At 39.6% G+C, this 25,082-nt stretch overlaps 1 protein-coding gene across 4 annotated transcripts; it reads right to left on the minus strand.

Moving 5' to 3' along the window:
- Nucleotides 1–156: 156 nt before the first annotated feature.
- apip (APAF1 interacting protein) lies at nt 157–23,280 on the minus strand. 4 transcript variants are annotated; one of them, XM_070554519.1, is made up of 9 exons: nt 23,157–23,236; nt 19,795–19,839; nt 19,171–19,233; nt 10,595–10,695; nt 9,423–9,471; nt 9,198–9,315; nt 1,770–1,905; nt 888–1,055; nt 157–755 (listed from the first exon to the last, which is right to left on the minus strand). In XM_070554519.1, the coding sequence occupies exons 3-9, from the start codon at nt 19,228–19,230 to the stop codon at nt 656–658; spliced, it is 732 nt and encodes a 243-aa protein (XP_070410620.1). In that variant the 5' UTR covers nt 19,231–19,233; nt 19,795–19,839; nt 23,157–23,236; the 3' UTR covers nt 157–655. The 4 variants fall into 4 exon arrangements, with proteins under 4 accessions (XP_070410620.1, XP_070410621.1, XP_070410619.1 ...); XM_070554520.1 differs by lacking the exon at nt 23,157–23,236 and adding an exon at nt 19,972–22,523; XM_070554518.1 differs by lacking the exon at nt 19,795–19,839 and having other exon boundaries at nt 23,157–23,280.
- Nucleotides 23,281–25,082: the final 1,802 nt, after the last annotated feature.

Here is a 25,082-nt window from a genome sequence, read left to right on the forward strand (position 1 = left end):
TCTACAGGCACTGTGCAAGTTTTGCACCAAACGTGCTCGCCTGCTGATGGGACGGGTGGTGTAGGAGAGAAGATGTCCATGACCGCAGCAGGAGTTCTTTTATGCAACATTGAGTTATTTTCAGTAAGAGATGTTTGACAAAATGACCACAGGCACTTGGGTGTAAGCTGTTTATTCCACCACTCAAAGTTGTATCTCATTTCTAAATGATTTAACTTGAAATATGGCTTAAAAATAAAACTGGCAGAAATAGCTACACACAAAATCTGTAAGTCGCAAAATCTTTCATTCAGTGAGGCGGAAGAAGTTAAAAATATTTCAGATTAGGTGAGAAATCTATGTTCCTTTTATTCATGACATACAGCAAAACCTTGATTCCAGAGCAGTCAGGCTTGAACAATAAAGCATTTGAACCTGAGGACATCGGTTTGACAGCGAGTCTCTAGTGAGTTGTCCCACAGTGCTTTACAGTGTACCTCCAGGTACTTCCAGATTGCAGCCATTCGATCTTCAGTCCTGCATTTGCCCTTACCATCAAATTTCATCAATTTTGAACCAGCCTGCCGTGAAAGGCAAATGATTACAATCTGCCCTCCTGATTGAACTCAACTAACCCTTTTGTAACAAATGTCTGTACAATGAGCGCCAGCAAATGTCAGACTATTCCCTTTTCTTCCACTGGAAGGTCCGAGGGGTCCAATCCACACCGCTTCATCTGGACGGCAATGTCGAACAGGTAATCATAGCATTCACACCTACAAAAAGCAACATAAAACACTGAAATTAGTTTCTCTGTCACATTTACCCTTCATGCAATTACACAAATGTATTCAGCATCATAAATAAAAAAAAGAAAAGGTTAATAGCACTGGGATGAAAATGCTCACATAGTTTTTGCTTTTTCCCAAGACTCGCCCCAAACATAGACACCGTGTCGGCGGACAAGCACGGCACATGAATCCGGGTATTGTTCCATGGCCCGAGCCATCCTGTCTTTCAGGTCCTTCTCCTCTGGCGTGTTCTCAATAATAGGCACCACCAACATGTCATCATATCTACACAGGCAGGGCATGAAAAGAAATGGACACCAATACTGGGAACTTAAGCATTACCATTTAGGAATCACAGCACGGTTTGTTGCATGTATTAACTTTCCTGTTGGGTGTATGATGCCTCTGATAGGCTGGGATAAGAATTAAATACAACAGAGTCAAATGAGCTTGTGACTCTTGCCTAGTATCTAAATCAAAAAGGAAAAGGAAAAACAACTGTTGAATCCAACACAAACAGAGCCTTCCCATAATTGGATCAGATAAAATCTAATCTGGAAAACTCCTAACGAGACTTTTTTTTACACACACAGACATAACAAAATGAATTTGACACTGTTTTTATTTTCCGTTATTGGGAAATCATGAGCTGGATCATTCAAAAGAAGTGCAGGGAAATGTGTTTAACCATAAACCTTATTGAGGAAAACAGGGTGAAACTGAGCCCAATGAAAGCTTTGTGGCCGAGAGACATGATGAAATATTAGTCTAAGATAACATTGAGCAAGAACACCACCTTGATTAAATGTGTTTGAGGACAACTTTTCATTCATTTTACCAATCAGTAGAACTGGAATTCCATTTGTTACTCTTAAGTGAAACACATCATAATGTTAAACATTTTCATTTTTGAATCGTAATCATAAACTTCCTTAACAGCAACTTTAAAAGCCATGTTTTACTCAAAAGGTAAATCCTTTTAACTGTGTGATCACCTACCGATAGTTTATGCCTGAGGTGCCCTTACGAATCCCCTTTATCATCTCCTGGTGCGTTATCCTGAACTCTTTTCCAGGATACAGCAGCGTTGCCATGACAGCAGCCTTCGAGTGGGTGTGTATAACTGCCTGTGCCCCTGTAGTTTAGAAAAAGAGAAAGACAAATTTATCTTTTTGGAGTGTTTTCACTTGGTCTCTTCTCTCTCAAATATTAAGTGTAATTACGAATAAGGCAAATTGCTAAGCCACACCAAGCCTTATTACTGTAAACTACATGGAAATGACTGAACTGCATTAGGACTGAGTTTTAGTTTTGGAAGCTGCCTGTTCTGACCTGGCATGGGAGGACAGATGGGATGAGTAATTGATAAAAATATCATCAGTCTGATGTGAGGCATTTCATTACATATTGATAATCTAACAACAGCATGCTCAATGTTATCTTGTCTGCTCCATGTTTTTATTTGTTTTTACCTACAGAAAAGTTCAGCCAATCGCAACCTTCAAAACAGACCAAATACATTTTTTGTCATTCTCTTAACTTTTCTTGGACTACAATAAGTACACAGTAGGGATGTAAGTAAATATTGATATGGCAAAATATCGTGATTTTTTTTACAGCAATATTATATCAGTATTCAAAAGCCGTGTATCGAAAATATCGATATGGTAATATATCGTGATTTATTTTCATGCAATATTATATCAATATTCAGAAGCCGTGCATCTAATTTTTGGAAGAATTTACATGCAAACATTTGTGTATTTTCTTCTCTTCTGGTGTAATTCAAACGCAGACTTCTAGTTGGCAACAGTGTGCAATCGGTTTTGCGTCCACCATTGAAATGTAAATCCCTCTATAATGGTTCAGATTCATCATTTTAAATATGCTAGGTATCAGTTTGGATTGTTTATTAAAATTTTCAATAAAACTTTTTCAATAAACTAAACATTTTTCAATAAAAATTGTTTTTTAAAGAAAAAAATTGCTAATATCGTCTGAATGTATCGTAATATAGTGTGATATATTGTATCGTGATACGTATTATATCACCAGAATTTCACCAATATACATCCCTAGTACAGTTTAGCAGAGACCAAATCATCCAATAATATCTTAGCTCTACTTTACAACGTTCTAGAAGCAAAGAGAAAATGCTTAAGAAGGGGACATTGGAAGATTCAATGTAGGGGTGGGAGACACTTGAGCAACATGTTATTGGGCATAAACATCTTTTGTGTTGTGCAACTTTTTATTGTCTACAAAAAAACTAGATCAAAGTGCAGTTCACATGTTCATTCAATTTATTTTCAAAGTCAAAAAATTTGTGTTCTCAAATCCTTAACTCATTCGCTGCCAGCCGTTTCCTAATCAGTAAAGCCATTCGCTGCCAGCGCTTCTCACCGTTTTTACTGTTTTTTAAGAGTCACAGAATGTTGCGCGGTAGGCCGATGTCGATGCCAAAACAACCAAAACAAAGCAGAGACTCGCCTCTTACATCAGGAAGAATCAGCGCATTTTGAGCGTTATCCGTTCTTTCATAATCCGTTGTCGAATTGTGATCAGCAGAAGCTTTTCTGGTTCGCGCCTCACCTTTTTTTATGTTTATGTATTTAGCAGACACTTTGGTCCAAAGTGACTTACAAGTGATAATCGGCATGTTGCCCTTGAGGCTAACAATAACAACAACAACTTGACATCAATCATGGAGAGGAGGGAACAAGGAGTGGACAGTAGAGAGGGGGGATGGGTGCAGGGAGGGTGCTAGTTTAGAAGAAGCTCTCTGAAGAGCAGGGTCTTCAGGAGTTCCTTGAAAATTGAAAAGGAAGCCCCTGTTCTGGTAGTGCTTGGTAGGTCATTCCACATTTGTGGAATGATGCATGAGAAAAGTCTGGATTGTCCTGAGCGTGGTGTAGGCACTGCTAGCCGACGATCTTGTGATGACCAGAGCGGCAGGGCCGAGACGTAAGCCTTTGCAAGAGGATTCAGGTAGATGGGAGCCATACCATCTCGGACTTTGTATGCTAGTGGTAGCAATTTGAATTTGATGCGTGCTGCTAGCGGTAGCCAGTGGAGCTCAATGAACAGAGGGGTGACGTGTGCTCTTTTTGGCTGATTGAAGACCAGATGCGCTGCTGCGTTCTGGACCATTTGAAGAGGTCTCACAGTACAAGACCAGTTAGAAGGGCATTGCAGTAATCGAGGTGGGAGATGACAGTAGATTGCACCAGGAGCTGGGTGGCATGTTGTGTTAGGTATGGTCTGATCTTTTGTATGTTATACAGAGTAAAGTGGCATGAATGAGCAACAGAGGCAACATGATCTTTAAAGGTCAGGTGTTCATCAATCACAATACCCAGATTTCGAACTGCCTTTGAAGGAGCCAGAGATAGGAAGTCATTTTGGACTGAGATATTGTGCTGTATGGATGGTTTTGCTGGGATGTTCAGTTTTAGAGAGGTTGAGTTGGAGATGGTGGGATTTCATCCATTTTGATGTGTCAGAGAGAAAGTTTGATATTCGTGCAGAGACAGTGTGGTTGTCCGGTGGAGCTGGGTGTTGTCTGCATAGCAGTGGCAGGAGAAGCCATGTGATTGAATGATCTCACCCAGTGAGATGGTGTATATGGCAAAGAGAAGAGGTCCTAGTACAGAGCCCTCGGGGACTCCTGTGGCAAGAAGGTGCATGGTAGAAGATTGTCCAAGCCAAGATACACTGAATGATCGTCCTGTGACGTACGATTCAAACCAGGCGTGTGCTTTCTCTGTGCTTTTTACAGCAGCGGCCCAAAACGATCTCCTAACACATGGATTTTCTGCTTCCTGATCATGTGACGTATGCGGATGAAGATTGGCTTTAGAGCTGAGATGTTTGTTCTCACGGTGCGGGGGCTCGTTCCCATGCCCACACAGTAAAAAAAAAAATGCAAATGACTTTAGTCGTCAATGGCAGTGAATGAGTTAAGGGTTGAATATCGTACAATTTAATGAAAAGCTATTTAAAAAAAATTAAATCTCCACAGAGCACTTAGAGCTGTGCAGAATGAAGGTACAGTATTTCCTTTAAAATATATATTTACTGTAAATCCTCTAATACAGGCCGGTATTCGATTAAAGGCCGGGTCTCCAATTTCGGCCGGTGTCGGAGTCAGCGGAGGTGAATGATGGCCGGTCTCTTATTGTGGCCGGGTGGAATGTAGTAACAAGCAAATATGAGCGTCTCAGCGGCAGGGTTATAGTCCCCAAATCAACCAGCAGGAGGCAGTAGAGGTTCACACAGACCTTTATGAGGCTTTTTCTTCAACGCTTTGTAACGCTACAGACACGATCCTCTATCACGCTCCTACCACACAGAGTCACGGTGTCAGTTAACCATGCTAATTCAACCCGCTCCACAGAACACACATCACCTTCCCTGTGGCTTACATAACACTCACACAACACGCAAATCAACACATAGGAACTAGCAGAATGATAGGAAACACATATAACACAATACCCAGAATGCACCTGGCTTACAACCCCAGCCAGGTCATTACACTATCAAGTTCAAAGAGAACGTGCTGATTATGCTGCAGAACACTCTGGGGAGCAGTAGCAGGGGTTGTATGAACTAGTCGACTTCACTATAGTGACTTTTTATGCCTGTCGTCGACTAGTCGCTGTCACGTGATAATGACCGGCAAGATGCAGCCCTCGGAAAAGACAGCAGCCTGCAGTCAGCAGGTGACAAGCTCCTGCACTCAGGGGGGCAACGCGCTGTGTCAGAGCATAGGTACTGACACGCGATCGTTCATGTCGGTTCATTTCCTTTAATGTTTTCTGTCTTTTATTTGCGCCTGATGTGTTTCGCTGCTGTGGAGCGGGGCACATCACCTTGTCCTCCGACGCACAGATCACTGATGCGGCCGTCAAGCAGGGAGAGCTCCGCTGTTTTCGCGGTCGGTAGATCTGCCTCCTGAGCACGGCCACAATCAGGTGTCGCCACCTCAAAAACTAATTTAACACACGATCGTTCATGTCAGTTCATTTCCTTTAATGTTTTCTGTCTTTTATTTGCGCCTGATGCGTTTTGCTGCATGCTGTGGGGCGGGGCGCTGCGCGCATCACCTTGTCCTCCGACGCAAATTCCACTACCTCCGCTCCGCTCCGACACGAACGCCGGAGCAAAATCGGTCAATCAGAGCAATTCCATTACTGCGGCCGTGCTCCGGCAGTGCGGCGCCGTGCGCCGCCCTCTGTTCCGGCGTCCGGCAAAAATAGAATCGATCCTATTTTCGCCGGAGCACCTCCGCAGTCAATGGACAGAAATCACAACCGCCCAACAGGAAAAGGAGCAAGCACAACTTCCTTTTTTCACAATAAATCGATAAACAAAAGGCGTTTTTTGTTTCATATGCACAGGTTTAACAACTATCAATGGCGGCTGAACTTTAAATGCACAAAGGTAAGCCATAAATACAGTTTCCGCTATCAAAGTAGTCACACTTTGTTGATCCAAACACTGCTGATCTCTCAACACAAATGATGGGCAGATTAAACAGTTCATTTTGATGCTTCTCCCACACAACGGGTGTTTGGATCTAACTTCCGCGTTTATTGCTCGGACTGTATACGGCCGCCAAACAGCAAGCGCTCCACTGTTTCTGCGGTCGGTAGATCTTTTATAACTGCAGTTCAAAGGTAACTCATGAGGTGAATATATATGAACCCAGGTAGCAGTTTTTCTTTAGGATTGAGAGGAGATGCAGGAAGATAATAAACAGGCAGGACAGAAAAATAGTCACATAAAAACAAGTTAGTTTTTGTACCTGCTGGTTGCAACAAACAGACACCATTGAAGGTAATCAGAAGTGAGGAACAGAAAATGAAATAATTATTTTAATGTTTAGAGCAGCAGGAACTCCGAGAGGCTGCAGGCGCATCAGTGAGTTTGCGGCCGCTGCGCAGGGGGAGGGGGGAGAGGGCTGAAGCAGAAACTACCGTTGTTAAAAGAAATGTGTTTAACTTTGAAAATGTGGGCGCAATTTTAATTGTCAAAAACTCCAGCGAACCATTAGTTCATTTTGCTCAAATAGAAATAGAGGTCTGCCTCTAATACTGGCCCTCCTTCCAATAAAGGCCTGGAGCTTGATGAGCTTGAGTCAAATACAGGCCCGGGCCTGTATTAGAGGATTTACGGTAAATTTAAAAAAATTATCAAATACTTATTGTGACAGAAACAACACTGGATTCATGTTTACATCTATCAGCCAATAGAGGGCACCGTTGCAGGTAGCCAAACAGTTGGCTCGGCACAGTGAGACTGACACTGTGGAAAATAGCGAACTCAGCACGTCAAGCAGCTGCTTCTGATCCCAGAAGAGGAGCAACCATAAAAAATCTAAAACCAGAGTGAGTTTAGGTGAAGCCTACAACAAATGGACCAAAATGAAAAAAATAAATCAGGAATCGGCAGCGAACCTGGTATCCCGACAGCTGGAAACCGTGTTTGATTGTTGCAATTAAAACCTCCACACACTAGATGTCGCTTTTGTGTTCGTGTTCCATATTCAACCTTTAAGTTAAGTTTTTAATTATAACTTTACAAGAACAAACGTGATTTCTTTCTTTAAAAAAAGAACATTTTCATTTATTTAGGCTTTAGATACTATACAAAAAGCAGCATTAACCCTTTGGTGCATAACGATCACTACAGTGGACAGGTACTCAAAATTGTTATTTATTTGTTTTTGCTATTAAGCAGAGCTGTTGAAGACTTTATTGCATTTGAGCACCTCCATTTGGACTTCAGTAAGCCAAGCCAACATATTTCATGATCAGAATGCATGCTGTCCACTGAAGTGGACATGCAATAAATTATTTGTAAATTATAAAATTTTACAAAAAATATTTGTTCAAATTTGTTTCATTCACACCTAAAGACAAATGAAAAAAAAATGTTAAAAAAATCATGGTTGAAGATTTCATAATTCATGCATCAAAGGGTTAATATCAATTAACAGCAATGTCCCTGTTGGTATCCTAGTGATCTGACTTGAGGAATCTGATTTATGGTGTTCTTATGCCTTGCCAAAGTTAAATGTTCTCATTACTTATTAGTCTATTCATTTCTTTCATAACTGTTTTGCTATGGTAGAGCCCTTCTTGTTTTTGAAATGCTATACAACAAAAATTGGCATTGATACTTAGAAATTATATTTTGGTAAAAGCAAAAGGTCTCATAGTTGTGTTTTTCCTTTAAGCTACCCCACACATTGCCCTCCTCCCTGCTGTGCCCGCATGACTAGCTTTGGTTCAACTCTGCTGCTAAAGGTACAAATTGGCAAAAGCTTTGTGTTCCACTGGTTTGGCCGTGACATTTTAGTGTTAACAGGCATGTCTAAACATAAATGGATACACATTCAAGTTTATATTAGGTCCTATGAATACCTACACAGGTGTGTGTGTGTGTGTGTGTGTGTGTGTGTGCGCGCGCGCGTGTGTGTGTGTGTGTGTGTAAGTCAGTCAGGAACTCTTTTCTGCATGATGTTGTTAAAGGTTGTCCTAAATTGGCTAGGTGTACAACAATTTACTGTCACAAAGAACTGTGTCTACTTGTTGCCACAATATCTCAAGCTACAGCCAGTGGCCTGCAGATGTTATTACTTTGATCTTGTTAGCATCTCCACTCATATCGCCTTGAACATTCTTCTTAAAACCATCACAGAATAATTGCATCAGGAATTCTTAATAATTTGGGTTACATGGGTCATAATAAGCAAGAAATGTATTGCAGATTTTAGACCAAACTGTAAATGAAATCAGTGTGGACTGTGACTAAATTAAGACAAGAAAAGGCATAATTATAATAGGGAAATATGCACGACTGCAGTGCAAATGTCATTCCACATTTGCACTCATTTGAACTCATTAGTCCACAACAAACAACATCAGGAATAAAAGAAATAAAATCAGGCCAACTTCCAAAATCCAACGGATTCTCAAATGTCTCCAAGTTAAATTTTGTTGATTGTCCTGTTTTATTCTTGAATGAACTAAGCAGGCTAAAAACCACAAACTGTCATCCAACCCAACCTGCACTTTGTTTCTTTTGTTTCAGTACAGAAAAAAGCTGAACTCTAAATCCCATAATATTTTAAAAGAATCTACATGTAATCCAGCAAATAAAACTTTGAAAAGACTTGCCTCTCATTCATAATCTGTCAACTTCTTTTAATGAATCACTTAGTTATTAAAACTCCTCCCAAGTCATTAAATTGTCATTTATTACTCACTACTGAGTTGTGTGCTGGGAGTTTTTAGTTCTATGGTTTTGCTTTAAGCACTAATAATGTGTCGATCAGGTATTCTCCAATTCTCTTTTTCTTTCACTACATAGTTTCTCATGCCTTTAAAAACATCCCTCATGCACAGTTAAGTCACCAACCTCTCATAGTGTAGGCATTCATAAAAAGCGGTGTACATTGACTTTTCGTTAACTTTTTCCAGGCAGGTGGGAAGCTGATGTCTCTCTCCTCTGCGTCACACACAAACATATCTTCTGGCTGAAGAAAACAATCATTAGAATAATAAGACCGAAACTGTCCCACATTGATCTCTTCATGCTGCTCAATCAAAACTGTGACTCATCACCTCCACAGAACCTGCTTACCTGAATTCTCTCTTTTTGGACACCTGACGGCGCAACGTAAATCTGATCACTGTAAGTTTTAAAGAAAGTTTGTGTTTTATTAGTATTTAGGAAAAGGACAAGCAATAAGCTACATAGTTGTTTTTCATAAGTGGTATGCAACTAGCCTGCTCTAAAAAAAAAAAAAAAAGAACAATTACAGAAAATGGTAAAATGGGTTTAAACTGCTGCTACAGTATCATATGAAATATAGAAAACTCACAAAACCGTTTTCCCCTCACTAACAAAATCCTACAGTCATTTACCTCTCTTCCCGCTCTCTTACATTAATTTTTAAGTCTCACTGAAATGTTAATTCACTGTAAATTATGACTGCTTGGAATGTCAAAAATGTAATTTCCCAACTTGCACAGTGTGTCTGAAATAAATCCTACACCGTGGCCTTGGTGATAAGACCTAACAGAATAAAGCCACAAAAGACATGCAAATGAATGAAAAACTGTAGCATTAAACAGACAGCCTCAGCTGATCTTCTTAAATTTTTACAACTATCTTGTTTGGAGCCTTGGCGTTAGCCAATAGAATACAAAGAAGAAAGCTGCCGTGCTGTTCCTTATCTAGCAACTATCCTGTCCAGATAAAGAAGAATCTTATTGATTTTGATAGCAGGGTTTAGAAAGGCTGTCTCTGTTTGTGAGTCACTTCTGAGTCAAACAAAAGCTACCGTGGAGGAGAGGATGAAAAGGACTCAAAATAAAATAAAATCAGACTCGCCAAAAAGGCAACCTTTCTGTGTGAAACAGCTTAGCTTTAGAATAATGTGCATTCATAAAAAGTCTATCACTGCCTCAGTGCCGCGCTCTGGGTCCACATGAGATGCCTCTTTCAGAAGCGTTTTCCTAACAGGAAGTGTGGATGAAATACATCTCTACCCATGCATTGACCCTCACTTTAAATTAACATCTGTCTTTCTATTCACCATTTGCTAATGGGTGCTGCTTTCTTTGTAGCTTCCACTTAAATCTACACATTTAACTGATGGCTGTCAAAGACTACTATTTAAATTGTAGCTTGCTGTTGTTTTCCATGTCCTTGGGTTTCAATTGTTTCAAAGTAAGACTGATCTCCCAAAAATAAACAGAAAGTTCTCCCAAACAGATTTTGACAAGAAGCTTTTATTAGTACATACGAACCCTCGCCTCAGGCTGATCCCACCTCCTGTACCCGTTACCCATCCTAACTGGTAGAAGAGTCGACATAACTCTGGAATGAGTAGACGTGGATGCTCTTTGTCCTGAAACACAAACATAAGGACTCAAGTTTAAACTGAGTTTCAGTGCAAAGTCCAATTGCCAATGCACTTTGGAGATTAAACAAATACACACAATACTCTGTTTGATGAGTTTCCAACGTGTAGTAAAAACTTTATCAAAATTAGGGCTGGACGATAATTCATTAGTTCAATATTGACGTGTGGTGCGATAGATTAAAAAAACAGGTCGATAAAACTTCGATTAAAAAAAGTTTCCTTTTTTCATTATAACCCATCAGGTAGCAGCATACTAGACTCACTACTTACTCCTAACCAATTAAAACCACAGACTCTGGCACGATACATCACCAGGCCCTCCCCTCTCGAGCCAAAACAGAGCATAAGGCAGCTGCAGCAAGATGGTTAAGGCTGCCACGATTAGTCGACTCATCACGACGACAAATAAAATAGACCTTACTTTGTAAACAAATGTTTTATCTCGCCTGCTGTGGCACATTCTGCGTTTGCTTCCTGCCTTTCAGCTCAGCTGCCGCTTTAGCTCTGATGCACATGTGCAGTGGTGGCCATCCAGCTCAGCCTTCACCAAAGAAAGTGGCGAGTCACAATGACGCTGAAAGGTTTGGGAGCATTATACAAATTCAAAAGAAAGGCCTATAGAGTGCAAACTCTGAAACTCTTCTTTCACGGGAGCACATCGGCTTGGAAAACAATATGCGTGAGCAGAAGCGCTCGTCAAACAATATTGTCTGATGCGAGGAGCAGCGGGCAAAGAGTGAATTTTGTGAGCGATCCACTTTGCGGTGCTTCGCAGCTGATGTGGTCCTGGTGTAATATGTAGTCACCCAGATATATAGACCTGCTCCAGTGTACTTAGGTAAAAACAGCACACTGTCTTTTTAAGTGTTAGGACAAAGGGAGCATTACATAATATGGTTGAGCAGTCGTTATTACTTTATTTAATAGTATATTAATGCTTAATAATGCACTAAGTAATGTTAATAAAGAGGCCTTTACTGTAAAGTGTTGCACAAATGTGTTAAGTACATAACAACACTACCGATATATCGAAAATAGGCATGTATAAAGAGTGTGGGTATAACAGGAAATATATGTAAACCAACCAATAATGTTATACAGAGATTTTTGCACAGATACAGGGAAGTATGAAACATATATATTAAAGTCACAGTTGATCACTGCTCCCAAGCAAGCCCATGTTTTATGTAACTACTTTTTCCTAACAATTGACCAAAAAACAGAAAAGAAGCAAAATATCCTCTTGACAGCTCTCCACATCAAAGAGCATGAAAGGCTGCTTCAAAATTGCTCAAAAGCTTAAAGATATGCCTTTATATGTGACAGTGGTGGAAGTGTAGAAAGTAGTTTTGTCTTACAATGTGCACTATGAAAAATCCTGTGATGGGTCATTTGCATTATTTTGATTTTCTCTGTCATCAAGTCTTCTTCCCTCATTGAGACTGACCCAGCTGGGGAAGTTTAATATCAGCTGAGAAACGAGAAGATTTTTCTTAAGACAATCAAATTTTCCGTTTGACACATGATGGTGTTTAAGGATTTACAGATGCTACTGATTTTGGTTATTTAAATGAAAGATTTCATGGGAAAAAACTCAACTCAAGGTAGGCCAATCTCTCATTTGTGGAATTCAAATCTAGTTTGTACTCTCACTGATGTGTTGATGTGCTGCAGAAGTTTCTCAAGAGATGTTGAATGGGAATGTGTTTTTTATGATTATGGTTCATTGGGAATGCTTTTGTAATATTTTTTGTAATTTTGTGTGTTTGCAGTGTGTTTTTACTTGTTATGATATGTTCGTCTTGTGCCAAGCTTCTACAGCTATCAGACAATATTTAGACACATCCACATGCAATCATGGTGCAATCTATAAATGTTATTCTGTAGTCCTGAACAGATTATTGTATGATTATTAACTATGTCAAACAAAAAGAAAATAATCTAATGAAACATTTGCCATCCAAATGTGAAGAAAAGGTAAAAAAAAAATGTTTGCGGGATGTCAAGAAACACTGGTTAAAAACATTTAGATGCAAAGGTTGCATGCCTTTATTTTGTTTCTGTTTTTTATTATGCATAATATATTAACATCGTCTTATTTTCGTATAGTAAAATAAATTAATGTCCATTTGGCATGTAGCTGACATTGCACTCTTTGCACACTAGGGATCGCCAATTTGGTCTGAAATTGATATAGTAGAATCTCAAAAACACTTGTGGTAATGATATTGCTGGCAGTTTAGAAAAATATCTACTTTTTTATCAGTGGCTGCAGATTCCCTTAATTACTGCAAACAAGTAAAGAGAAATGTACTTTTATTGTTCTACTGACCTACTGTGCGCCCCTCACAGCAGTGAGAGACAGAGAAAAACGGCTTCAGTCAGAGGCTTGTTAACTCCACAGCATCCAGAATGATAATGATTTGCACATGCAGGAAGCCCCCACTGGCTGATTCTATCTGGCAATAGGAGGCTCTCCCTAAGGAAGAACCCTGTGCAGCACTTTGGTCAGTTGACACGCTATTATGAAATATGCTTTTACAAATATGGTATGGTATGAATTTGAGCTAGCCACTCAGTTGGCAGTGGGTGTAGACCTGTTCAGCTCCAGGCAGACCACACCGGGAAGAGGGCTGCAAAGATGGCAGGTTGCACGCAGGAAAATCCAAGACTACATAAATAAGAACACACCTAATTTAGAGCCAATACTAGTGTGTGAGAGCAATATTGCTACATAGGCCCTACAACACCAACCCTATTAAACAAAGAAATGGCTAAATTTAATGCAAACATTATGCTCATCTGTGTCACACTTTAAACAGATGCTCTCTAAAAGAAAACAAGGGCTAAATTCACTAGCCACCGAAGTAATTTAAATGTGTAAATCAGGACTGAAAACTGACCTGTTCAAAAATTCAAACAAACCTAATAGAATATAAACACCATCTGAGCAAACAGTAAAACTGAACAATATGCAACAGCATCAGCAATTTCCATTAAACAATAACCTGGTTTTCCTATAATTCAAAGGGCACCTTGCAATTAAAACACCAAGGCTTTGTGGAGGCTTTGATATTGTGCTATGTTGGAGAACTACCCTTTTGTTGTTAAACCATATTCATATCACTTATGTAGCGACTGACAGCAAACCTCATCTCTAACCACTCACTTGGTCAGCTATTGGTGTGCCGACTCATGACAAGAGACAAGATGCCAGTCTAAGCATTGTTACCTTGTTGTGCTTGTATCAGAAAAATAATGAGTCCATTGTAGTCTCCAGCACATACACTGTCTAAAATGGTGAGAAAACACTGTTTATGCATCAGCAGGCATAGAACTGGCCTACTGTCCACATACAGTAATAAACAGTAGGAAATGTAGATACATTGCAATAACAAGTAATTTATATCACCAAATGGATATTGTGGGTTCAATCAATCAATCTATCTATCAATCTCTTTAAAATTACAATCACATTTTCTTCACATATTTCAATTTCCTGAACAATGCAACCACAGTAGTTCCCTGTAAAAGGAACCCTAAAAATATATATACAGATATAACTTTACTAAATAACATACTTCATTGGTTTGAATCAATTTGAACATTTTTTCTGGATGGTCTAGCTCTAGCACAGGGGTCGGCAATCCGCGGCTCTGGAGCCGTATGCGGCTCTTTCATCCATCTGATGCGGCCCTCTGCTTGTAAACTAATTGATGAATATTTAATTACAATGTATTTTATTTTACTGCATTCATTTTTATCTGTAGCCAATTCTAAATTTAAAGATTGTCTGCGTAAACCTGAACAGGTCACCTGTTTGTGCCTAATCAAATAAGTCTATAGGCGCTTTCTGAGCTGAAGAGGATATGAGATTCTGGACTGTTCCTCAAACAGGCTCATGGATGCGTCGCAGTGTTGGAGACAGGAACAAGCGCTATTCAGCCAAAGACTCATAATCAGGGAACATTTGCAAGTGACAAGTCTCTGAGAGACCGGGTTTAGAAAACACAGAATCTTCCTGCATGGTTCTGGTTCTGTGATGTGCTCCAAGTCCTTGATCTACACATCTTCAGCTTGCTGTCCACCGTACGCATGCGCTGACAGCGAGCTGCGCTGAGCTCAGTGTCCATCTCAGATGTTCTGATGGGAATCTTTTCCTGATTGGTGTAGCTACCTCCACGATGTGCGTAACGATTAAAATGTCAGCGCATCTGCAGGCTTGTGAGATTTCTCCATCAAAATAAACAATCAAATACGGGAAATATCCGGTCAGTGCGAACCCTGTCATTTAACTGTTTTGCCTTCTTGTGAAAATTGTTGCAAACAGAAACATTAAACCTGATTAACACCAGAGTCACACGCACTGCGCAGTTACCTCCGTCAGTGTAAAGAGGGAAAAAAAACTAACTGATTGGATCCTTTTCAACAATGTTTAATGCAAAGTTTAGTTCAGTACAATGTTTAATTACAACAGTCCAACGAGACAGACTAGAGCCTGGATTCGTATTGTGAACAGTTATGTGTGACGCCTCAAAAAGCATCACCTGCTCAGCTATTAAAACCACTAGCAGGGTGAAAAATATCGAAATATTGTAGCAGACGAGCTACATTTTTGGATCAATTTTATACAAACTGTTTTATTAATTATCTTCTGTTGAAAGATAACTTTGAGGTACACGAACGACTGGTACTGGCTGCTGTCACCTGTTGTGATTGGTTAAAGCAGCTCTCTGCTGTCTGAGGGTAGGCCCCGCCCACAACGCCGCGGCTGCTGCGGCTCCCAGTGTTTTCTTTACTGTGGGAAACGGGTAATAATGGCTCTTTGATGGGAAAAGGTTGCCGACCCCTGCTCTAGCACATCCCTCTCCCATTTACAACATAATACCAGTTGAAGTGGCTGATAAGACAACTGTGACAATAATCAGAATTAGAAAAACATGAAGTCATTGGCCTGCAGAAACATAATGAGTAAACAACGCAGCTATTATTCGAGGAAGCAAATTATTAGATGCAATTTTTAGTAAGTTTTAGGAAATAGGCATAGCATTAGCTGCTTTATTCTAAAAGGCTTGTGTAATGCTAACATATTGCCACGAACATAATTAAAAATGTGGAACACTGAAACTTTATTTATTTATTTTAATCAGTCACTCTGGGTTTAGCAGGGTGCACAGCTGCTTGGTGTTGATCAAAACCCTCCAGTGACCTCCACTCAAGGTCACATTCCCGTCCCCTGGACCGGCAGAGAAGGACAGGATAAAGCACAGGGGGCAAGTTAGGGGAGGAAGGTGTACCTTGTGCAAAAAGAGCACACTCCCTGGATGAGCAAAAAGTGCAAGAAAGGGTTTTGTCTAAAGCTGGGTATCGATTCAAATTTCAAGAATCAATTCCAATTCTCAAAAATTAGAATCAATTATTGCGATTTGATCCGATAAAACAAAGTCATGAAATATTGGCCATTTAAAATGGCTCTATGGCCCAATCCTTCTCTCAGAATTTTGCTTTCACAAACATGCTGTCAGGCAGAAAAGGCAAACAGATCCAGGACAGCCAACAGAGGAAGTAAGAAGTGTCGATAACTGAATCAGTGGACTGCTATTGGAACACAAACCTAGGGCATTACTAAAAATGACACATTAAGAATTTGTCCAAAAGCTGTAGCTGCACACACACACACACACACACACACACACACACACACACACACACGTTTTGATATTTATATTGGTCTCACCCATGACAAAGGATTTTTAGCAATATTGGTCAGATTTCTTTGGGCTTGAACATCTTCAGGATTGACCTTCCCTTGAATGTAATGACCATTAGCTCCATGAAAAGATCCCTGTCTGGACCACAGATGGCTGGGATATGTGGAATTTTCATTTGATTATGTGGCACTCTGACTTCCATATCGTGTGGCACACTGACTTAAATACTTAGTGCGTTGGCTTTTCTTTACATTCCCACTACGGATGTCATCATTAGCGGTGTTTTTACTATCCTTTCTACACCCACCATATCCCGAACACGATGAGAAAGCTTCAGAATTGGCGTGTGGAACATTTAAGCTCCGTTAGCCTTACTTTCTTCATGTGAAGCACAGATTGTCTGTTGCTCCGCGCAGCAGCATCTCTCTTTCTGACTGGATGAGTGAAAATCTTTAGAAACAATATTCTTCTTCTGAATCAGAGTCAGTCCTTACCAGACAAAGCGTCAACAATGACCAGACCATTCAGCAACTGTAAGTTGTCCCTATAATATTAGCCCTGTGTGTGTTGCGTTCGTCTCCTCCTCTCGTCCCCCGGTAGCGTCCCGGCGAGAGGCGGTTTTCAAACTCTTAAAAACTTTCAATATAAACACACCCATAGTGTTGCTCAGACTACTGAAGATAAACATCTCCACTATGTTTTGGTGTAAAGTAGTAACTTCATGAGGGATCATATTTGCAGCTGTCGCTCGTTAAAGTCAGCAATGACACTTGTTGCAATTTTGCAACGTTGGTGCTTAAAGGGTAGGGTTGTGCATCGTTTGATTTTGAACGATTCCGATTCCAATTCCAATTCAAATTCCTTGTTTTGATTCCATTTCCTATCGATTCCCGATTCCGATTCTTTCAAGACATGACATGACATCTACCGAAGCTAAATTCCTTGTAAATGTAAGGTAGCGCGACTCAGGTTGCGAATGACCGCAGTCACAAATTCTTGTCACGTGTCTTGCCCATGTATGTCTGATCTCTGAATTGTGTGTACTGAAACTCAACTTTGTTTCTCTGTATGTCTTGCACATGTGGTAGAAATGACAATAAATGACTTTGACTTGATTTTACTTGGCCAATAAATCAGAAATCTAATCTAAATCTAATGTAATTTAATGTTTCACATGAGCTAGCTAACCACACGTCCTACTTGATGAAATAATCTTAACTTCAACATGAATTTTTATTCTATGAACAATAACATCACCTTCATTTAGACAAAAACATGTTTTGGTGAAAAAAAGAAAAAAGACTTGCAGCACAACCAGTGTGTTTGTTTCTGACCACAACCAAAGTCTGGAAGAATCCTCTGGGATGAGAGGCTAAATGTCTCCAACATATCCAGAAACGTCCAGCTGTTTTCAGCTAACACTCTCAGGATGATCATGTCCAGGATGACTGAGAACTACACCTCCATGCTGCAGGAGTCATTCAGTCACAACCGAAAGTGAAACCTAAATGTAACTGACTGCGTCTGACTGCTGATGATCTGTGTGTGTTTTTATTTCTGCAGTGAGACAAACACACCTCACACCGTCCAGAGTTTGTTCTTTAAAGCTTCTATTAAATCCACTGTGTTGACATATTTTAACAAGTTTCCTCTACGCTGCAGAAGTTAAAGTTTACATTACGGAGGAAAAGTTCGGCAGACGCGTTTGTTTATATTTGGCCGCTGCGAGCCGGGTGGAGGAGGGGGGACTCGTGCTGCACACAGACAGCTGGTGTGATCAGCTCTGAAAAGCGTTGATCACAATTTGCAGATCACGTTTATTTTTCACAGAGATCGGCCGCGGATTCCTCTTCTGGACGGCATTCTAGGAATCAAAACTAGGAATCAAAATAAAAAAACTTTGAACGATTCCGGGAAAAACTAACAGTTGGAACTGGTTCCAACCGATGCTGGATGCCCAAACCTATTAACGGGTTAAATCAATCTTTGGATGTACAAATCGATCCTCATGAATATTTATGAGAATCGATTCAAAATCAATTCAGAATCTGAGAATCGATTTTTTTCAACACAGCCCTAGTTTTGTCTGCAACTGCTTTGCAGAATACCACAGCAGCTAAGAACGTCTGGAGACAGACAATATCACCAAAAACTGAGACACTGAAAGTTGCACATATGAAGAAAATCAGTACAAGGTTGTAACACGTGCTAAGTGTGATTTCTGATATTTCATAATTTTTGTATGCACATTTGCATTTTCTATTAATAATTTTCGGAGGAAACGCCACATCCTTTTTTTTCTGTTATTACACAGTGAGAACAAAACAACAAGACTAGAGATGATCATCAAGGTACATTTAGCATGATTTAATTTCTGACATGAACAAAATGAATAGGATGAAGCTTAGAGTGTGTGTCACATACACAAGTATTTGGATTATTACCCTCAAATGTGTTTTGTTCTCAGTCTATGACACAATGTGCAATCAGTAAGAATCTACGGTATTTCTACTTTGGCAGGTCATCAAAACATCCAAATCCTTCATGATCTAACCTTGTCAAACTGCCTTATGTAACAAAAAATGACTTTCACGCAGAAAGATCCAGAGGTGTTATGGATGGTAATGTGATCTGGTGGTGTCCTAATGTATGCATACAGTAGTTGAAGAATTCTGTACTTGGCAGTTTTCCCATTTGGCTGATTGAGATCCATAAGGTAAATTTATTATATACTTAATGTTATACTTGCTTCTTTCTCTGTGGATGGGTGACCAAGATCTTGGCAGCTGGTACCACACAAAGCTGACATCTCCTGTAGGGAAAAGGGACACATTATTTCACAACTTTAAAGCAACTCTAAATAGTTTTTAGCACTTTAAACTATTGCATTTCAAACTGGTATCAGTGGTTCTTGAGTCATAAACTCGATTAACTTGAACACTGGTCTAAACTCTGCTGATGAGAAACAGCATTTAACATTTTTGTGTTTTGGGTAGGAACACCAGTGGGAGATCTACCCACAGATACCATTTAGGCAGACGTCCCGAGAACTGGCACTGCCTATTGGAGCTGCTGTAGTAGCCGGCCATCATCTTGCATGAGTCTCCATTTGCCCCAGTGCATTTATTTCTACTGAGGAAGGTGTTTACCCAACCACAAAAACACATTTTATTATGCTTTTTCACAAAATCAAGACATATGGTATTGCATGATAATTGGAATATAATTAAACAAAATAAAAATATAAAATCCCAAAATTATGAAATCTGTTTTCAATGGTAGGCTGGTTGTTGCAACCGTAAGCTGCACAAAAATGGGCACAGCTGCTCACTCTGCATTGATTCTGGCTAGGTGTGAAGAGTGAAGAACCCACCCAATAGGGAGCCTAAGTCCGCCCATCTTCTTCTGGACCATGGGTCTCCGGAAGAATGAAAAAAAGAAAAAAAGAATGCAAGTCAATGAGGCTAAAAGCACTATTTTCTAAGTCTGCTTGTTATGTGCTATGGACTTCACATTTGATGTCAGTGAATTTAAAGACAAATTTTGATACCAAGAATGCGCTTGTTTCCAAACGAGGGGAAATGCCATTTCAGGTTTTGTGTGAAATAAGTCCAGGACTACAAATGCGCTTCACAAAAGTGACGTCATCTAACCAGACACGGAGAAAAACAGAGGTAAGATGGCTGTAAGTTCAGCGACCTTGAAATCCTAAATAAGTAACAGATATGCGATGTACCAATGTCTGATTTGTAGTCATGATAATTACGAAATTTTACAAGCTGATGAATTTCAAAGTATGTCACTGGCGTGGTGAAAACACTCATCATTGGTTTTCAATTAATTTGAAGTACAATATATGTGCAATTCAGAGCCTATGACAAAGCGGATTAGAAAATAGCTCTTTTAGCCCCATTGACTCTTATTTTTTCGTTCCTCCGGGAACCCATGAACCGGCCAGAAGGGGAGAAGACTTAGGCTCCCTATATGGCAGTGATGCTGTTCCTCTCTCCAGCCCCTAATGGGGTGTCTATGTATTCATGTCCAAGGGTCTACCTGCTTCAACGCTGTTAGCTGATTAATGTGCCGACAGCTCGTATAAAGACTAGCAGTTAGATTTTTCAGTTCACCGACAGTCAATAAAAAGAAGAAGAATTTTTTTTTTTTGGGCATCATGGCAGAAGCTGGAAGTAAATGTACAAGTAATGTGTTTTGAGGTGAAGCAAAGAGCTAAAACACATCCAAAAACATCTGATGGAACTGAGGGTGAATCAGTTTTAAATTGTTCATGAAACGCTAATGGCAAACACAGCCCATTAATGATGGACAAGCTGCTCAGCTGGACCAATTTGATTTGTGTTGCACTGAGTAGAGCTGTTGGAAAAAGTGTCATAAGTGATTACAGAGAAAACCACTAATACGATTACGAAACAAAAAATATTATTATTCTTAAAAACATGAAGAGGCTTACATAAATGTCCCCCTATGAAGAGAAACAGTCAAGTGTATAAGAGTTAAAGCTAGTCAACAAAACATGTAAAATGAGAACATTTTAAACGGACGGTTCCCTGAGTGGGACTAGCAGTAGGTCTGCACCATTTACAATCTGGCATACTTAGCTGTGCCAAGCAGCATGTAAATGGTGTGCCATTTAAAAGCCATTTGAATGGTGGCCTGCACAACCATTAAAACAAGTGTATCTTGATTAATTAATGTACAGTCAATGTTGCTTAATAAAAGTCAAAACTGGAAGAAATTAAAGGCCACACCATCAGAGAGCTTAACAAGGCATTATTTGGAGTCTTATTTACTGATATTTGGAATCATGTCTCTGAATGACTAATAGCAACGCAACTACCACTGACTATTTGCTCTGCATCATTGATGTTTTATCGTAACAAATAACTTAAAGGTATAGCAATCGATGTTTCTGAATTTTAGGAAAGAACCGCCCTCTCCACATTGCACAACACTCTCCCAGCACCTGTTTATAAGTAGCTGCCGGCTGTAATGTGTAATAAGAGGCTCTAAAAATAGCATGCAGAACGTTAGCTTGCCTCTCGAGCAGAAAAACCGGCAACAGCGGCGTCTGTGGGGAGCAGACTGGACCGCGTTAGCCTCTTCCTGATTTCCATGAGAGTGAGGGGGTGCACAGAGTACGCATGCGCAGGACGTGAAAACTAACCTAGGATTGGCTTCAAAAGAAATTGACATTTTTGCGGACCAATGGTTGACGTGATTCAACCAGGAAAAATTGATTGCTATACCTTTAAGGCTGAAGGTGTTCTGCTGGATAATGGAGTTGCTAATGCTAAAGGTTAGCATTTACTAGTCAGGACATTCTGTTTCTTGGACGCTAAGCCAACAACAGCCTTCCCCTTTGAAACTCAAGTTGGGTGACTTTATGAATGGTAAGTGACAGTGTGATCCAGATCTGTCACAATTTTCAAATCCTAGAGTTTCTAGAAGCTAATGGAAGACATGGGTGTAGGAAACTATTTTCATGTTCAGCCTGCATGAAAAATGCAGTGTGTCTGATTATAATCAGAAATAATAAATAGTGTGTTCCACATTTTTAATATTGACTGGCTTTTTATCCAGTCAGAGAAGAATATGACCATAAACTTGGCTAACAAGCTCCTGGCATGGTGAGCCTGCATTGCAGAGGAAGTTTTCACAAAGATCTACTTTGCATACGATGCCAGTTTCCACAGAAAAGACTTTGAGCATAACGGTGGAAAAACGCTACTTGTCAGAACAGACACTTTTGGATGAGCAGTCAAATGCCACAAATCCAATATGCAAATGTTTAGCTCCTGAATATATGATCAATTAATCTTTTTACATTGTATATGTTATCATGTTGCTCAGTTTCACCACTAGTTGTGTCCAGTGATTTTAATGTTTAATTAAAATTAAAAATTAAATAAACATGGTATTTTCTCCCAGACAGGATACAGCAGATTAGTTCTATACCTATTCCTTCAATTTCAGTTCCTAGAATGAACATCCAGATGTAAATAAATTAGCCTTAGAATACATGCAACTGTGTGAAATTCAATAAACTAGAAAATTAAATAGAACTCAGTTTCACAAGTCACACCAGCTTTCCTCATTATACCTGCTGCAACAACTTGGGAAATAGATGATGATGAGGATGATAAATGACCCACACTTGTATAGCGCCTTTCAGAGCCAGGGGACTCCAAAGCGCTTTACACTACAGTCTCATTCACCCATTCACACACACCTTCACAAATAAGGATCGTAACTAATAGTTACCATATTCACTAGATCCTAGATTATTCATAAACCGATCAATATAGAGCCGTTATCTCTGGTATAGCCCTACAGAAACAAAGACGAGGTATGTGCGCGCAGTTTACTGACAGTGCTTCTACGTAAACATGACGCTAGTTTTACACAGGGAGAATAAACAAATGGCTATTTATGATGCACATTTCACATATATTTAGCTCCAAATACGCCTTTATTGCCCAAACTCATGCTTGGACACATTTGAACATTTAAGATGTAGACTGTGTGAGTTTGCTAGCATGGAAAATGTTTATGGTACATTTTATTAAAGGCGACGTAAGCTTTGTGCTAACGGCTAACGCTAACATGCAACTGTTCAGTTCGTGTCACAAACCCAATTTCTACATGGACTGACAACAGCAGAATCCAAACCGCGGTCCACGTGGCAAAGATAACCAATAACAGAACACGGAAACTTACTGAAATTAAGGTATTAAATCACTGTTGAACAAAACAACATAAACAGCCAACGTCGCGGCTGATTTTAAGTCATCAACGTGCGTCAACAAAAACGTGCCTGGTCGAGGTGGGCGTGTCGGTCGCCAAAGACGATAAAATCTAATGAATATTCTCTTGTTTCATTCTGTGAAGATGAAACCATTACAAAAGGTGAATCTATGTGGACCAGAAACGGTTCCTGAGGGACTTCAGCATGGATCATCTCATTTAGCAAAGTTTGACTGGAACATGAGAGTTAGGGCTGCCAACTTTTTCACAGCAATTAAATAAGGGACATTTTTTGGTATTTGGAAAAACTCCAATACAAAAACAGAACACAATCTTAGAAGGATAATCTCAAGAGTTTTATGTAAATATGCAGCTTGAATGGAAACATGCATGAATATCATACTGGGGAAACAGTAAAAGTAAAACAGTAAAAGGTTCGAAATTATGTATACATTTCAACATTAGGCAGTAGTATTGTTGTGAATCCTTACAGAAATTGAACTTCATAAACCTGAACACAATCACAGCTTGAACATTTATAGCAAACATATATAACGAATATATTCCAAATCATATCAGGCAACAGATTTCATGACACAAAGTGTATTATTTCCATGGATATTTTTTGTTGCTCCTGACTAACATTTCACTTCCTCACTCAGAGAAAAGTCCTTGCAGGACAGGTCACAATTCACAGTAATTAGAAGTTGATTTTTGATCAGTTCAGTGCTGCATCTGTTTCTGGAGTCCGAACATTTTTAGTTATAACAGAGAAGATTCTCTCAACAGAACTCAGAGCTTTATCTAAATATGCAGCTTGCACGGAAACACGCATGATACTGATGAAACTGTTCAAATCATGTATACATTTCAACATTTAAGCAGTAGTATTGTAGTGTATCCTTAAAGAAACTGAACTAATAAACCTGAACCGAAATCATTACAGCTTTATAGGAGTTAAACTGATTCCAAATGATATGAGGCAATTGATGTCATGACTCAACACCTAGTTTTTCCATGGATATTTTTTTTTTTGCTCCTGACTGACTCAAGCATTTTTTTGTCATTTTGCACAGCCAGAGAAAAGTCCTTGCATGACAGGTCACAGTTTACAGTTATTAGAAGCTCATTTTTGATCAGTTCGCTGCATCTGTTTCTGGAGTCTGACCATTTATTAGTCATAACAGAGAAGATCCTTTCAACAAAAGCATTTGAGCCTGGCACACTGAGAACAAATGAGACAGTCTTGAACAGGTTGTTCAGGTTGGCTTTGCCTGTATTCTGTGGAACGGAATGAATTGACTGTTTTTTTTCCCTCCTCTGCACAGGACTAGTCTGCATGAGATATGGTCTCATGCATTCGCTCTAACCTGCTTATTTTCAGCTCAACAGAAGAATGAAGAATGAACTCTTTTCTTTTAATTAATCAAAGAACTCTACTTTAATAATGCTAATCCAATCAAGTGTTAGTCAGCAAATAAGATGTGACCGATCTGTGAAATCAAAATATTAATTACTTTATTATAATCCTATAGAATATAAGGTACTATGACTTTAAATGTTCCAACAGGACTCATTTCACGTAGTGTTAAAAAGACATGACACATTCCTTTCACTGATCCAATCAGAATCTGACAGATCTGACAGAGGCGTGGTTTTGATGGTGTTTGATAACTCTGTCAACTTTTCATTCGACCATAAACCATAACATCCGAAGAATAAAACTATGCCCACGTCATCTCTAACACCAGTTAAAAGCGTTCCAGAGAAGTTGTCGGAGTGGCCAATCCGTAACTTTCCTCTTTAACTGAAAGAACAACGACAAGCTGGAAAATTTGTTTTTGTTCCAACTGCTGCAACGGTTCCTCTCAAAATAAAAGCTGAACTATTAAGACCCAG

This window comes from Nothobranchius furzeri, chromosome 9 (genome assembly GCF_043380555.1).
Source record: "Nothobranchius furzeri strain GRZ-AD chromosome 9, NfurGRZ-RIMD1, whole genome shotgun sequence".
NCBI classification, from domain to species: domain Eukaryota; kingdom Metazoa; phylum Chordata; class Actinopteri; order Cyprinodontiformes; family Nothobranchiidae; genus Nothobranchius; species Nothobranchius furzeri.

Excerpts from the sequence above, each read along its gene's own strand:
- apip (XM_070554518.1), bottom strand. The coding sequence starts at position 19,230 with ATGTCAGCTTTGTGTGGTACCAGCTGCCAAGATCTTGGTCACCCATCC. Across the intron at positions 9,472-10,594 it reads GGGATCAGCCTGAGGCGAGG|TGATCAGATTTACGTTGCGC; the intron begins GTTCGTATGTAC and ends TAAAACTTACAG. Across the intron at positions 9,316-9,422 it reads TCCAAAAAGAGAGAATTCAG|CCAGAAGATATGTTTGTGTG; the intron begins GTAAGCAGGTTC and ends TGTTTTCTTCAG.